Raw genomic sequence first — 14,988 nt, forward strand, 5'->3', positions numbered from 1 at the left:
AACGCCGGAAGCGCTAGAAGCCCTTTAAGGCGTTAATCCGCCCCTCTAGGGCCGAAACCGTACGCTAGAGGGCGGCGTTATTAAGGCCGGGAGCGGCGGTAGTAGCGGGCGGGCCGGTAAGGGCGGTAGACGGACCGGTAGGAGCGGTTTCGCCGAAGCGGAGGGCAAGGCCGGAGGCTCGGGCTATAAGGTCTACGAACTCCCTATAAAAAGGAGGGGTTAATATATATAAAAAAAAAAAAAAAAAAAAAAAGAGGGGGGGAAGGCTAACGAGCCGATTAAGCCGTAGGCTAATAAGCGTTCGGCGGCGTTAGCGAGGACGAAGGCGTTCCGTAAGCGGGAGCCGTTAGCGGAGGTACGGGCGGCTACTTATTAATAGGCGGCGGAAAGCGCGACGGCGGGGCTAGGAGATGTTAGTAATAGCTACTTATACGGGATATATATAATACCTATAGCGGCTAGTAGCCATGCCCGCTAGCCGCGTACTCCGCGTACGCCAGGCCCCGGCTCTCCTTATCGTAGTAAATACGTAAGGCGCCTACGTAACGACGGTAGGGAAAGGCGCGGGCGTCCGCCGGACGAGTAGCGGCCGAGCGAGGAATAGTAGCCGTACGCGGGGCGGTAGTCGCACGCGAAGTAATAGGAATCTAGGGAAAGGCGACAGCCTCCGGGAAGGCGGGCTCCTCGGCGGCGGGCTCTTCGGCGGCGGGCTCTACGGCGGCGGGCTTAGGGCTAAAAGGGAGGCTCTCTCGCTATAAAACCGATTAATACGTAGCTAAGCGAAAAGAATAATAAAACGGGAGAAGTTAGCCTTACTAAGGCCGCTACGGCGGCGATGCTACTTATACTACTACTACTACTTTCGTCGGCAGGAAAGGTAAGCGTAAGGCGTCGTACTAAGCGACGGGAGGTAGGAGCGGAAAGACCTAGGGAATCGGGAAACGAAGAGAAGGATATCTATTAATACTACGTTAACTAGGAATTAATCGAGTACCCCACGGAGCGCGCGAGCTAAAAGGAAAGCTATATTCCGACGAAATACGGCCTTAGTAATAATATAGTAGCGACGAATAGCCGTAAAGGAAGAGGTTTACTTACGTTAGTTAAGGTAGCGGAGGCGGAAAAGCTATTATTATTATAGGAAAAAGAGAAGAGCAAGAGGAGGAATAAAAAGGAGGTTAATTAATTAAAAAGGAAAGGGAGCGCTACTAATTAAAAACGATTCGAGTACCCTAATTAACGGAAAAAAAAACTTATGTAATAAGTTACGCCTAATTATAGAACCTTAGTTAGTATAGCACTAAGGTACGTAACCGCTTCTCCCGTATATAGCCAGCTCCTAAAGGCGTAGCCTTAATAAAGCGTACCTTTCTTTCTTTTCCTCCTCGTATAGCTTTATTCCTTTAATTTATACCCTTTTACCTAGCGAACAGCTCTTAAAACCGTAACACTAAGTATCTTTTAAGGCTTCGCCTTAATTCCTACCGTTACTAGCGCCTTATCTTCTTATTAAAGGAACTCCTTCGTACCGATATTTAAGGTATTATCCGTTTAGAGACTTATAACTCTAAAAGGTTATTCGGTACGCGTAATTAAGAGGTACAGGTCGAACGCTAACGGTTTTATTTTTAATTTCCGTTAATAATACTTTAAGTAGGTTTTAAACTAATATATACCTACTTCTACGAATCCGTATAGTAGTTTAACGACGCGTAGTAAGGTTTCCTCGGGGTATTTATCTTTTAGTTCCGATGATAGGCGTATGAAGATCGTTCGTTATATTAGTATTTTTAATTACGTATAAGCCATTATAATATCTCGGATTATTAATTCCATGCCCTACTAACGGAATATCGGCGCTAGGGCGAGTATTAGGCGTTAATTTACCTTTTATATAATAAGCGCGTAAGTTATAATGGATTCCTTTTCGCGGTTTCTATAACCTTATACCATTAATCGAGACTTCTCGTATAGCGCTAGGGTATTCTTACCCTTAATCTCTCGAACCATACGTAACTTAAAGATAGTAACTCCTTAATAGATTATACCGTCGTATATTTCGGGTTAAAAAATGCCTTTATCGAAGAACGCGTTTAGCTCCTTTAGGTCGGATGCTTTATAAGGCTTATTAGGTATAACGATCTTACCCGTAGCTCGTAGTTTTAGTACTAGGGTATAGTCGTTCTTCTCTTTTATATTAACGAACGAAGAGCTAGTATTTATTATATTAAGCTCCTCTTCCGGGATTACCTCGTAATCCCCCGGATTAATCGTACGGCGTAAGAGTTCGATTTATAGTTCTTTAATAGGCGTTAATTCTCCTTTAAGCTAGGCGTATAGTTTAACGTAAAAGCTTTTAAAGATCGAGGTACCTTTTAATATACTCGAAGCGACGGTAACGTCCTTATCGGTAACCGCGATAACCTTATAGGGTCCTTTCTACCTGCCTTTCTTTCGGTAAACGAATACCTCGCTACCTAGCGCTAGTAGTCCCGGGAAAGTCCTTAAGGTATCTGGTTTATTACGTATATTAAAGGCATCCCGGATAAACCTTTATACCTTTATCCTTTTAACTTCTGCTATCGCCTTTTAGATTACCTAGGCTCTTTATATTTATAACGCTATAAGCGGCGAGTCTATATTAATCTTAAGGTATACTCCGAAGATAAATAATATAAGGATTAGATTATTTAGGTTTACCGTATCGTTAATAGCCTTAATTACTATCTATAAACGTAATTCTTTCGAGCCCCCGACTTCGGTTAAGAGGATTTCGTATGCCCGTCGGATTAGGCCATAGTATTCCTTAGCCTTACCGATAGATTAATAAGCCTTTATTAAGACCTACTTATAAGTAACGCCGGTTAATCGGGCTTCGTTTTTAAATTCCGTATTATCGAAACTCGTACCCGCGTCGTAGGTTAGTATATCGGGGGGTCCTAGATAGGTATCGATCTAGTATAGTTTTAGGGCGTTCTACGTTTCGCCGGCTAATATATTCCTAAGGAATCGGGCTACCTAGAAGCTTATCGTAGCGTTAATTAAATAGAATATAGGCCTTTCTTCTAAGTATATAACGTCGGCGACGACTTCGTAGTTAAAATCTAAATCGGGATCCTTAAGGCTAAACCTAAACCTCTATAGCGACTTACCCTTAATCTAGTAATAATAATAAAACTTATTAATTACTTTAATCTCGTCGATAGCGACGTCGTAGCCGGCTTTATTAAGTAGGTTATATAGCTTACTTACTAACGGATATCCGAAGCGGGTATAAACGCGTCGTAGCTCCGCCTCCGTAAAGTAGGTAATAATAAAGTAGGCTTTACTATAGAATTAGAACTATAGGTATCCCTATTTACGTACGACGGGTATTACTATATCGTTTTTATTAATTAGTTAGTTTATAACGTTATTAAGGTATATTCCTAAGTAGTTTATATCCTTAAGTAATAAAAGGAATAAGGTATCTATCTTTATAACGTAAAAGTCGACGTACCCGAAAGGGGTATTAATTAATATAGCTCCTAATAATTTAACGAATAGCCTATCCTTAAATCGAATGCTTGCTTCTTTTACTTAGGTATCGTCGATCTTAAGTTATTATTCGGGGTATTCCCGGGCGAGGGCTAGATATTACCCTTTTCTAGTAGTAGATATCCTTACTATACTTATATCCGGCATAATGCCTTGAAATACTCCTTTTACGTATCGATTAAGAATAAAGGATGTTCCTAGTACCGATTCGTTAGAAGGATTTAAGGTAATTAATCGATATCGGAATACTTAGTTAAATAAGTAGGCGGCTATTATATATTATTCGCTATCGGACGGTTATCTCGCGTTAGGTTCGGTTTCTTATTCCGATTCCGATACCTCCTTTATAGCCTTAATTCCCTCGTAATCGGCTAGGAAGGTCGTATAGTTACCCTTAGGCTTATCCTTATTAGTCTTTTACCGTTTTTTTACTTCCTTTCTTTCCTTTTCCGTATATTTAATAGATTAGTACCCTTCCTTCTTATATACCTAATACCTTCTTTTCTATATTCGTCGTTACCCGAGCCGGTTCCTTCTTTCTTTATCGTAATATCTCCTTCCTTTATCGTTACGATAGTACTTACGGTCGACGTAATACTAATTAAATTCGTCGCTATCGTCGTTATCGCTATTTACTATAAATTAGCGTACTCCTTTTAGGTTTTCGTAGGTACCTATCGAAGTACGAAGTTTACTAGCTATATCTTTAAAGTAAACCGATGGTTCGAAGAAAGCGTACTAAAGCTAGGGAACGTTACGGTAAGCTCGGTAAACTACCGCGATAAGTTATTACTCGCCTTTAAAGTTAGGGCCGAGAGCTTTTTAATATAAAGCGAGCTTATTTAATATAGCTTAGAATACCTCTAGGTCCGACTTATCCTCGTTACCCTTCTCGGCCTTCGTACTATAGAAGGTAATAGCCGTTTAATCGTAATAATACTAGACCTTATTTTATTCTATATTAAAATAACGTTTTATAGCGAGATATATATCGGCGAAGCATTAATATCTTAATACGTTATATAAGAAGTAAATAGCTATTCGTCCTAATAAAATTATCGAAAAAATAACGTAAAACTATATTTATCGGATCCCGGTAGTATAGTATATATTTAAAAAAAACCTAAACTTATCCTCTAGGATATCGTATACCTCCTCCGTATAGTTATTCTCCTTATTCTACGCCTTCTTAAAGTATTTTACGATCGTCGGAAGGCATAGTTCGTTTAGTACTCTAATAAGCGGAATATCGTAATAGGTTTATTCCTACTAATTCCTAATAGGTATAGGAGATTACCGTAGTAGTAGTTCGGCTTCTGGTATACGAAGGGATTTAATTCCCGGCGTACGCGATTATCCCATCGGAAAAGAGAAAGCGTAACCTCTTAGGATTTACCCGGGTCCTTATCCTTCGTTTAGGTAACTTATTAAGGGTTAATATCCTAAGGTCTAGTTAAGTCCTAGCCCGGGGAAGACGTATTAGTTTCCTTAGGGGATTACCGTTCGTTCTTTAGTTCGCTCGTTTCCTTTTATTATTAAATATAATAAAGGAAGGAGGGATAGTAATATCTACGGGTTATATAGGCTATATCTAGTTTAAAAGCCTAGTACCGGGTACGGCGGATACGGCGGGTATACTTAGTATCCGTATAAAGGATATCCTTAGGATAAATATAACGGATACGGGTATCCGGTAGGGGAAGGGGAAGGCGCGAAGGACGGCGGCTACGGCTATAGCGGTCGAGGTAGTACCTACGGGGGTACTTATAGTAGTACTTATTAACGAGGTACGTCCGGTTTAAAAGGGGGGTTATTAAGCGTCGATAAGGTATCGGCCCGAGGAAAAGTAAGGGAAGGAGGTTTAGGCTATTTAATACGAGGTACTAAAGGAGGTTCGTTAGGTAACGATTCCTATTAGCCTTTTATTAATCCCGTTAATCCTATCGGTTATAACCGTTCCGGTATAGTAGGAAAGTTTAAACCGAAGAAGCTATATTTAAACGGGATTTAGAATTACGGATTAATAGGAATAAACGGAAGGTTACCTCCGTAAGTAGCTCTTCGAAAAGAAGCGGGAATTTATTACTTTAATAACTTTATTACCGCTTAACTAAACTATAACGAAGGTAGTCTAGAAAGACTTAATCGGGCGGATACGGGCGGCTCCGGGTAGACTATTCTTTAGTTAGTTTTAATTATTAGCATTCGTTAAGCTAATGCGTTAGGCTATTTCTTTTTAGCTATTTCTAATTCCTTAAAATCCTATATTAACGGCTTAACCTCCTAAACTAAGTTAACGAGTTCCCTAGAATACTTAGCGTTACTCCTACCGACGTAAATCCCTTACTTCATTAGAATAATTCTTAAACCTACGCGTAATAAGGGAGGCATTTACTCGAAGTTATCGATAATAAAGCCCCGGAACTTATTATAGTATTCCCTTATTATTTCCTCGGTCGTACGTACGTTAAGGATATTACTATCGGAGCTTTTAAACTCGGCGAGTATTATAAGTACCTAGGTTAACTTCTAGCGGGAGGTTACCGTTACGGGATTAATCTCTTCCTATTATACGGCTATGGAATCGAATTACTAGATAAGTAGTTTAAAGGGACGGCCTACGATTAATTTAAGGAATTTTATTAGTTCTTCCCTTGCCTTTAGAAATTCGGGGATATCGGGTTAATCCTCTTCCTAAGGTACTCGTAGCGGTAACTATAATACTTAGGAAACCTACGATTATTACCCTTAGCCTCGGGTAACGCCCTAGGCCGATATTTCTAGCCTCTTCTAGTCTAATATAATAACGACGGCTATTATTTAATATAAGGGGTAAAAAGAAAAACGGCTTATCCGTTTATTAACGAAAAAGTTAAAAGGAATAGGAAGAGGGATATATTCGTAGGGAACGATAGAAGGTTAATAAAGCTAGGAGGAGAAGGAGGGTCGTAGGGTCGGTAGAAGGTTAATATTTATAGAAGAAATTTATTATTATCGCTTATATTACTACGGTAATAATTCTTCCGGTTAAAATAATAGTAACTCTTTTAACCTTACTAATCTATATTACTAAATCTAGTAATACTAATTAGTATTAGTAGGTATACGTACGTAATAAAGTAAGTAAACTAAAACAATATAAAATAAATAGGTAAGACTAGTTATATTAAGGTATTTACCCTAGGAGGTATCTACCTATGACTCGAGGTAGGAAGGCTATCCCTTATATGCTACATAGGTACGGGGGTACTTGTAATGTCCTCCGATCGCTAATAAACCATCAGTTACTTAAATACTAACTCTTACCTAAACCCTAACCCTTTACCTTTACTTAGATACCTAAACTCTAATAACTTTAATACTTAACTTAGTATTATATTTATTATATTTAAAAAAAATCAATCTTTGTTATTTTCTATCTCTTCCTCCATATGTTCTTCGTTTTCTATTAACTTTTTAAACTCTTTAACATCTTTAACCTTTGAATTCTTTAATAAAATAAGCTCTTTAACTGTATTAGGTAATAATCAATTTCGAGATTTATTTATAATATTTTTTAAGATCGAAGAACTCTTAATATTCATTATATAATATTGATTTGATATATAAGTTGATAGAGCCGAAGTTAAAGTTTATAATGATATAAAAATCAAATTATATAGCTTAGAGTTTCGTACGATAAAGTAAGGTTAAAAGGGAGAAAATAAAAACCTTTAGAAAACTATTAAATATTTATATATATAGCAATATTTCTAGAAGTTTCTAGTATTACATAATGAGATCTTTATAATAATAAGTAATTTAATCTCGAAAGTTCGATTTATTATTAAGTTAACCTAATTTATAATATAAAGAATATTAAAGAAACTTGTAGAAATTTATAGAAATATATAAAAACTTTTTAAAAATCTTTATATTCTACTTATTAATTTAATAAAAAAAAGTTTTAGATTTTTCTTAGATTATTAATAATCTATATAAACGATTTATAACGTATTATATATATATTAATTTTTAAAGAAAAATAAAATTTCAAATTTCAATTATTACAAATGCTAAAAATATTTAAAATATTAGTTTTTTTTAGTTAATTTAGTTAATCCTTAGTTAATTTAGTTTATTTTTATTCCGTAGAAATTTTTTTTTAGTTTAGTTTAGTTATTATTCTATTTGTTTTAGTTATTCTTATTCCGGGGGTGGACTGGAATAATTAACTAAAATCACAACGCTGTCTGCACCACCTTCTCGTCCTCATCATCTACAATGCCATGTCCATTTTCTATGGGATATGTTGTGTTACGCTTGCAAATCACGGGAGCATCCTCACGTTGTATTCAACATTTGCTGTCCTGAGTCTGGCCAAGGGAATCTCTATGGACACGTTTCTTCGCCGTTGGATGCCCGTCGTCGTCGTCGACTGCGGACTCGGCCTGCGCCGGTTGCATCATGCTGGGAGACGCGGAATCTAACGTCACCCCCAGCCAACCTGGCTAGGCTAGGACTAAGGATAACCGAACCCTTTTTTTTTCTTGCTTAAAGTAAGTACGCGTGATGACCTGCGGTCAACATTCGGATGGCTGTCTGGACTTGGCGCTCCCTTGCGTGTTGGGCCCGGCAAGATAGTAGAGATTAAAACGAAAGAGAGAGAGTCACCTACCCCATCTCCGCGTCGCCCGCCGTCTCTCCCATCGCCCCCGCTAGAAGATCTGATGATCCTGTTGTGCGTCAACTCGGATGCAGATGACCCCGGCAGGTAGACAGGATACTAGCCTCCCAAGTAGCAGGTGGGTGTGCTCCTCGGGGGAAAAGGGACGGCGTCGTGTGCCGGTCGTGGATGGCACTGGGTGGGTTTGGTGTGGCGGACTTGGACGAGGTCTCATTGCCCGAGCTGTCTTCTCTGCGATTGACTCTCTACACGTGCGAAATCTAGCTACGTGATTCGTCGCCCGACGTCAGCCTTCAGCCTCAAGGAGGGTGTCTCGCTGAGCACAGCCAAATCTTTTAAAAAGACGCCCGCGGCTCGCCTTTGTTCGCCGTCCGACAGAGAGGGGGACGACTAGAGAGATCTCGTGCGACATTTGGTGTTCTTCGTGTTTCGTGAAGGACCCAGGTGTGCCATACCAGAGCAGAATCGATCTGCTAATATCGCCCGCGATCCACCAGGGGCTTGTTGAGCTGAAGAGATTCGCGCCCTGGTTCTGGGGACGGGTTTTATTGGCTCCCCTGCCAGCCCAGCTCACCACGCTGCAATACTGTCGACGATCCCGGCCTGGCAGGTTGCCCGGAACTGCGTGCGACGACTACGGCATTCGATCGAGGCAATTTAGTGGCTTTTTCCCTTCCTTCTTTCTGAGAACTTTGTCTCTTCTGGTCTGCGCTGTTATAAGCGGCCATCTCCTCCACTCTCACCCTCTTCGCCTATGCGCTCCGCCCGGTCCACCACCTACTACCGCTCTTGGAGCTTCAGAGACGGCCGAACATGACGCCCAGAAGCGCACTGTGGTGGGCGGTTCCCGGCCTGCTGGCGACCCTCGTCATAGGCGCGCCAACTACCGGATCTCAACACGTCCTGCAGGCAGACCGTGACGGCAGCTACCAGCACCACTCCGCACCGCACCGCAAGCTGCACGGTCGGTTCCTTCATATTACAGGTACAGTTGCAACGCACCCACCGCATACCACCCTCTCATCTCGGATCTGAAGACTAATGGATGTCTCGCGCCTCGTGTGCAGATCTGCATCCTGACGAGGATTACAAGGTGCACACGTCCACCGAAGAGAACATCGCATGTCACCGAGGCGTTGGCCCTGCTGGCACTTACGGCGCCGAAACTTCGGATTGCGATTCGCCCTTAGCGCTGGTCGATGCGACCCTCAATTGGGTCGCCGCCAATTTGAAAGATTCTATTGATTTCGTCGTCTGGACCGGCGACTCGGCCCGCCACGACAGCGACGAGCGACTACCCCGCCGCAATGCGGACATCCTAGCTATGAACCGTAGAATCGCAAATTCGTTCGTCAGCACATTTTCGGATACCGAGGGCTTGGTGGTCCCCGTTGTCCCAACTTTCGGTAACAATGATATCTACCCACATAACATCTTGATGCCGGGCCCGAACCAGATTCTCAGAGACTACAATGACATCTGGCAGAGCTTCATCCCCGAAGCTCAGCGGCACACCTTTGAATATGGAGGCTGGTTCTTCGCCGAGGTCATCCCAGACAAGCTTGCCGTCTTCAGTCTCAACACCATGTACTTCTTTGACCGCAATGCGGGGGTTGATGATTGTACACAACCGTCGGAACCCGGGTACAAGCATTTCGAGTGGCTCCAGGTCCAGTTGCAGTTCCTCCGAGATCGTGGCATGAAGGCCATTCTCATGGGGCACGTACCTCCCGCAAGAACTGAGGGAAAGCAGCTTTGGGACGAGACGTGCTGGCAGAAATATACTCTCTGGCTGCAGCAGTATCGGGACGTGGTCGCCGGCTCCTTGTATGGCCATATGAACATCGACCATTTCCTGCTGCAAGATACGCATGAAATCGACCTCGCATTGATGGAACCCGAATCTCACCAAACGGTAGCCATCCGCGAGTCCATGGAGGAAGAATTCTCGGTAGAGTCGAGCACGGACTACCTCATGGAATTACGGGATAACTGGTCTAAATTGCCGAACCCCATCGGCAAAGCCATCGAGGAGACGGGCAAGAAAAAGAAGAAGCACGGGAAAAACAAGGACAAATTGGGCGGCCCGTGGGCGGAGCGATACCAGCTCTCTCTCATTAGCCCGAGTGTGGTTCCAAACTATTTCCCCTCTCTTCGAGTTTTCGAGTACAACATCACCGGAATCGAAGATACCCCAACCTGGGTGGACACAGTCCGCAACAGGCCCGCCGGTGGTAAATCCTTGGTTCTCGAGCCCGGATCGCGCAACCTCGAACTGCGCAGCGAACAAGATGTCAGGATCGAGGAAAGGAATCGGGATGAGAAGAAGGGCAGAGGGGGACTCAAGACCTCCCGTGTAGGGATTCCAAAGCCGCCGGCCGAGGACGCCCTACCAGGCCCGGCGTACTTCCCTCAGCCCCTGACGTTCCTGGGCTTCACGCAGTACTACGCCAACCTGACGTACATCAACAACGACATCGGCGACGGCCGCGAAGCCGACTGGGCGTCGTCGGCGGGGTGGAACGCGGGGAAGCACAAGGACAAGAAGCCGCAGTCCGACGTGCCCCGGCCGAAGGAGTTCAGCTTCGAGGTCGAGTACACCACGTTCGACGACAGGATCTACGGGCTGCAAGACCTGACGGTGAAGAGCCTGCTGCGGCTCGCCCATCGGATCGGGCAGACCTCGTCGAGCAGCTCCGACGACCTCGCCGAGCGGTTCGAGGACCAAGACGAGCGAGACCCGCCGGGTGACGGGCTCGAGAGCGAGAAGAAGAACAAGAAAAAGAAGAACAAGAACAAGAAGAAGAAGAAGGACACCGAGATCTGGCTTCACTTCCTGAAGCACGCCTTCGTCAGCACCAGGAGCATAGACGAGCTGAGGAATCTGGACTAGACTAGACGGAGCAGAGGACGGCCCGGTTGGGCGGTCACGTTTCTTTTTTTCCTTTCTGTCCTTTTCGGCGGGTTTTTTTTTTACCACACATCAGCGAGGGGTTTGGAAGCATATACATATATACGCATCGACGGGGTTCGTCGGGTCTAGGGGCGGGCATGTCCGTGTACGCGCAACGTGCGCACATTTTCGGGGTCAGACGAGAAGGCGTTGCGGGCCCGGTTCGACGGGCCCAGGGACGGGAACGGCGCAACGGGTAGGCCGAGTTTACCGCTATTCATCATCTGTCACGAGCACACGTATCCGTGCAGAGGAGGTGCGCGTGTGAACGTGTGTGTAGGTAAGTTAGGTAGACTATACGACGGCATGATTATCACGACGTCAAATTGGCGCGTCTTGCGGGGGGGGGGGGGGGGGCAGCCGTGTAGTGCGCGCAAGTCAAGGTAGGTATAGATGCGCACCGGATATGCCCGGGATAAAGAGGTGCGCGAGCGTATACGTGTGCGCCTGCTACCGACTACCTACCTACTCTCTACGCGTTGGAGAGGAGGCGTATAGGAACAGAGTGAGAGGCCCGGCGAATGGGTCACAGGCAGCAGGCAACAACCAACCAACTCTCTAACGCCCGTTCTTGTCTCCTCGCCCTGCCGCTGCGTCGCCCCCGCGCGAGGCCGCTCGTAGAAGAGAAATTCGTAGGTAAACAAACCCGCTGAGCGTACTATGCCTTCTCGTTCGCGGTCTCGCGGGACGGAGACGGGGCGGGAAGGGGGCTTCGTGAAATATATATATGTGTGTGTGTGTGTGTGTGTCCGGATAGAAAAAGAAGAGAATAGCGAACCGGGTTGAAGACATAGATATATAGATAATGTCACGTAAAACGTAGACGCCTACATTCACGCTTTGCGGTATGTAGGCTTATATAGGCTGGTTCAATTGCTACGTGACAGATAAAAAAAAACAAAAACAAAAACTCCCCGAGTCACCTAACTCCCGATCTCCCTCGCGATGCAGAACGAATCCCGTGCGGCCGATGTACCTACATGAAAAAAAGACTAGACTAGACAGGTAAGAGACGGGTTAGACAGGCCAGCATCCGGCGCCGGCCGCAGCAGCGTGCGCGACGAGGTCAGTCGGAATCGCTGTCGTCGGGCGAGGGCGAGGGGAACCCGTTCCACTCGTCTTCCTCCTCGTCGATGCCGTCGGGCGGCGCCCTCCCGCCGCCGCCGCCGCCCTCTTCTTCGCCGCGCATCTCGTCCTCCTCGTCCGGCGGCAGGTCCTGCTCCTCGACCTCGAGCGTGCCCGCCACGTCCCACCGGTCGCCCGGCGCCCGCCGGCTCACGTACTTGACGAACCGCAGCGTCCCGCCGTCGCGCAGCACCACCGCCATCCGGTTCCACGCCGCCGCCTGGGAGAACAGCACGTTGTCCCCGTCCGGCCCGATCACCCCCGACTTGTACACCGCCGCGTCTTCGTCCGCCGCGTCCTCGTCCCCCGCCAGGTACACTTCCTGGCCGCCGGCGTCTCCCTCGCGTCCCCCTTCCTCTTCTTCGTTCCCGTCGTTCTCGTCGCCGTCATCTTCTTCTTCTTTTTCGGATTTTCCCTTCTTCTTCTTGGAGGAGGAGGAGGAGGACGACGACGACGACGACGAGGGAGAGGGCCCGTTTCCCTTTTCCTCTTCGTCGTTATCGCTGTCGTCGCCATCGCCATCGCCATCGCCATTGCCCTCACCCTCGTGCTCGTCTTCCTCGTCGCCCCACCCGCTCGTGGGCGTGATGCCCAACGTCACCTCGAGCCGCGGCTTGCCCTCGTGTCCCGTAGCGAGCGTGTAGTCCCTACCGCGCCGGAAGCGCCGCGCGACGAAGTCGTGGCTCTCGATCACGCAGCCCGTGGCCATCTGCAGCCAGCGGCGGAACTGCGGGCTCGGGAGAAAGTCCTCGAGGAGCTCCCGGATGGGCGAGTCTTCCTCGTCCCCCCTGGACTTCCCGTTCGTAGTGGCGGCGGCGGCACCACCCGGCCGGAGATAGAGGTACCTGTGCTTATGGGGCGGCTTCGCGACGCGCCAGGGGCCCTTCTCGATCTCGGCGCTATCTTCGAGCAGAGGGGCGCGATCCTGCGCGGCGACGAAGTCGTGCAGCTTCTTCGCGAACTTCTTGCCGAGGAGGTTGGGGAGCGAGATGCTCGAGTCTTCTTCGAAGCGGTCCAGGACCTGCTCGAGAGTGTCGGGCGTGAGATAGGTGGGCGCCATGTACTTGAGCAGAAACTCGAGGTCGGCCTCGTCGAATTCCTGTTGGGGACTCGACCCCGGCTGCTCGACGGCGACCGGCTGGGCCCGAGGCGCGTCGTACTGGTCCGGGTTTCCCTGCAGCTGCATCAGACCGCTGTTCTTGGCCAGCTTCTCCTCGGCGCCTTGGACGTATCCGTCTTCTCCGACCTGCGGGATGTGAAACCAGCCACTGATAGCCATGCGGACCCTGCCTCCTTCCTTCTCTAGCTGCTCCTTCGTCTCGGCGTGGTATACCTCCTCGACGTCGTGGAAGCTCTCGCCGGGCTGGACAGCGAAGAAGCTCAGCTGGTTCCAAGCCGGGGGTATGATCTTGGTGACGTCAGGCGCGGGCATCCTGGCCACCTCGCCGTCCTCGCCCTCGATGGTCTGCACGGGGAACAGGCGCAGCGCGCCACCCCACTCGGGCTTCCAGGGGATGTCGGGGTCGGTCAGGTAGAGGATGTAGCTAACCTTGCGGCTGCCGATCACGTCGTCGTGGCACAGGAGAAAGCAGCCGGGGGTGTAGACGTTGATGGCCATGTCCGTCTTGGTGCCGCTCAAGGGGCCGCAGCCGGTGATGTGGGCGACGTAGTCGCGGAAGGACTGGGAGTACATGGCGTCGCGGAGGGCAAGCAGCGAGGGCAGCTTCGCCAGAGCGTCGTCGTCGAGGCCGTCGAGGTTGGCGAGGTCGCCGGACTGGTGGATCTTGTAGATGTCGGTCTCCTTGGGGGTGAAGGAGACGTTGTTCTTGATCTCCTCGCGCACGGCCCGCAGCAGCTTGTCGTCGATCAGCTCGCTGATGACGCTGTGCTTGTAAGGGGCGGATTTGGCGTAGGCGCGCGTATACCGGTCCAGGACGTCGCGGTCGAAGAGGCCCTTCCTAAAGCTCTTCCTGGCCTCGTCGCTACCCAGCGCTGCGGCGGTGGTCAGCGGGCGCTGGCTAGCATAAAAATTTGCGGCTCGATCATACGATGCGAGGATAGACCGGGCAGGCGACTTACAAGTCTTGGACTTCTTGACGGGGTTCTGGCTGACAGGCGGCGACTGGGCTCTGCGCTTCATGTTGGGCGGTCGAGCTGGACTCGTGCTGGGTAGCGTTGTGTGTGCCAATGGGAAAAGTGCGTAGGGAGCGCAGAGAGAGTCCGTGGGTTATTTTACGAAAATCGTAGTGGGTGTGCGTCGTGGTGAGGTGGGTTGTGCGAAGTTGTCGGATGGTTTGGTTGGCGATCCCACGGCCTGTCTTTGAATAATTCTTTTTTTTTTTAGGAGGGGGGGTTGTTGGGGGTGTTATACCTATGTCGGCTGTATTTTTGGTTTGTGTTTTATTTTGTCTTATTTTTGCTATGGGGGAAAAACCAAATGTAGGTACCTATACCTAAGCTACGGATACCTCTAGGGAGTTGGCAGGGAGAAGAAGAGAAAAAAGAAAACCAGTGGAAAATCGTCTTGCTCCCCTCCCGTTCTCTATCGCTTTCTCTCCTCCCGCCATCGTCGGAGCTCGTGTGGGTCCCGCATCGTCAGACCCACATAGGACCGTCGGCCACTTCCACTATGAGTAGGCTAGGTTATACCTACCTATGCGTTAGGAGAGAGGTACATATACCTATCTACAGAGCGTCTACGTGTACC

The 14,988-nt window shown here is 47.6% G+C and overlaps 2 protein-coding genes across 2 annotated transcripts; one reads left to right on the plus strand and one right to left on the minus strand.

Moving 5' to 3' along the window:
- The first annotated feature begins 9,227 nt into the window (after positions 1-9,227).
- Positions 9,228-11,498, plus strand: GGS23DRAFT_575243 (Metallo-dependent phosphatase-like protein). The gene has a single exon (XM_051516788.1). It carries the CDS (start codon positions 9,249-9,251, stop codon positions 11,094-11,096), a length of 1,848 nt encoding a protein of 615 aa, XP_051370567.1. The 5' UTR covers positions 9,228-9,248; the 3' UTR covers positions 11,097-11,498.
- A 428-nt stretch (positions 11,499-11,926) lies between these two features.
- On the minus strand, positions 11,927-14,788 carry GGS23DRAFT_575245 (Oxoglutarate and iron-dependent oxygenase degradation C-term-domain-containing protein). Its single transcript, XM_051516789.1, has 2 exons — positions 14,361-14,788; positions 11,927-14,273 (listed from the first exon to the last, which is right to left on the minus strand). The coding sequence occupies exons 1-2, from the start codon at positions 14,419-14,421 to the stop codon at positions 12,223-12,225; spliced, it is 2,112 nt and encodes a 703-aa protein (XP_051370568.1). The 5' UTR covers positions 14,422-14,788; the 3' UTR covers positions 11,927-12,222.
- Between the last annotated feature and the right edge of the window lie 200 nt (positions 14,789-14,988).

The sequence above is a fragment of the Durotheca rogersii genome, assembly GCF_024521655.1.
Source record: "Durotheca rogersii strain YMJ 92031201 chromosome Unknown GGS23scaffold_16, whole genome shotgun sequence".
In the NCBI taxonomy this organism is placed as follows: domain Eukaryota; kingdom Fungi; phylum Ascomycota; class Sordariomycetes; order Xylariales; family Xylariaceae; genus Durotheca; species Durotheca rogersii.

What these genes read in the sequence shown, in the direction of transcription:
- GGS23DRAFT_575243 (XM_051516788.1), top strand. Translation starts at nt 9,249, where the DNA reads ATGTCTCGCGCCTCGTGTGCAGATCTGCATCCTGACGAGGATTACAAG.
- GGS23DRAFT_575245 (XM_051516789.1), bottom strand. Translation starts at nt 14,421, where the DNA reads ATGAAGCGCAGAGCCCAGTCGCCGCCTGTCAGCCAGAACCCCGTCAAG. An exon ending in CGTCAAGAAGTCCAAGACTT is followed by an intron (nt 14,274 to 14,360) that starts GTAAGTCGCCTG and finishes CCACCGCCGCAG; the next exon opens with CGCTGGGTAGCGACGAGGCC.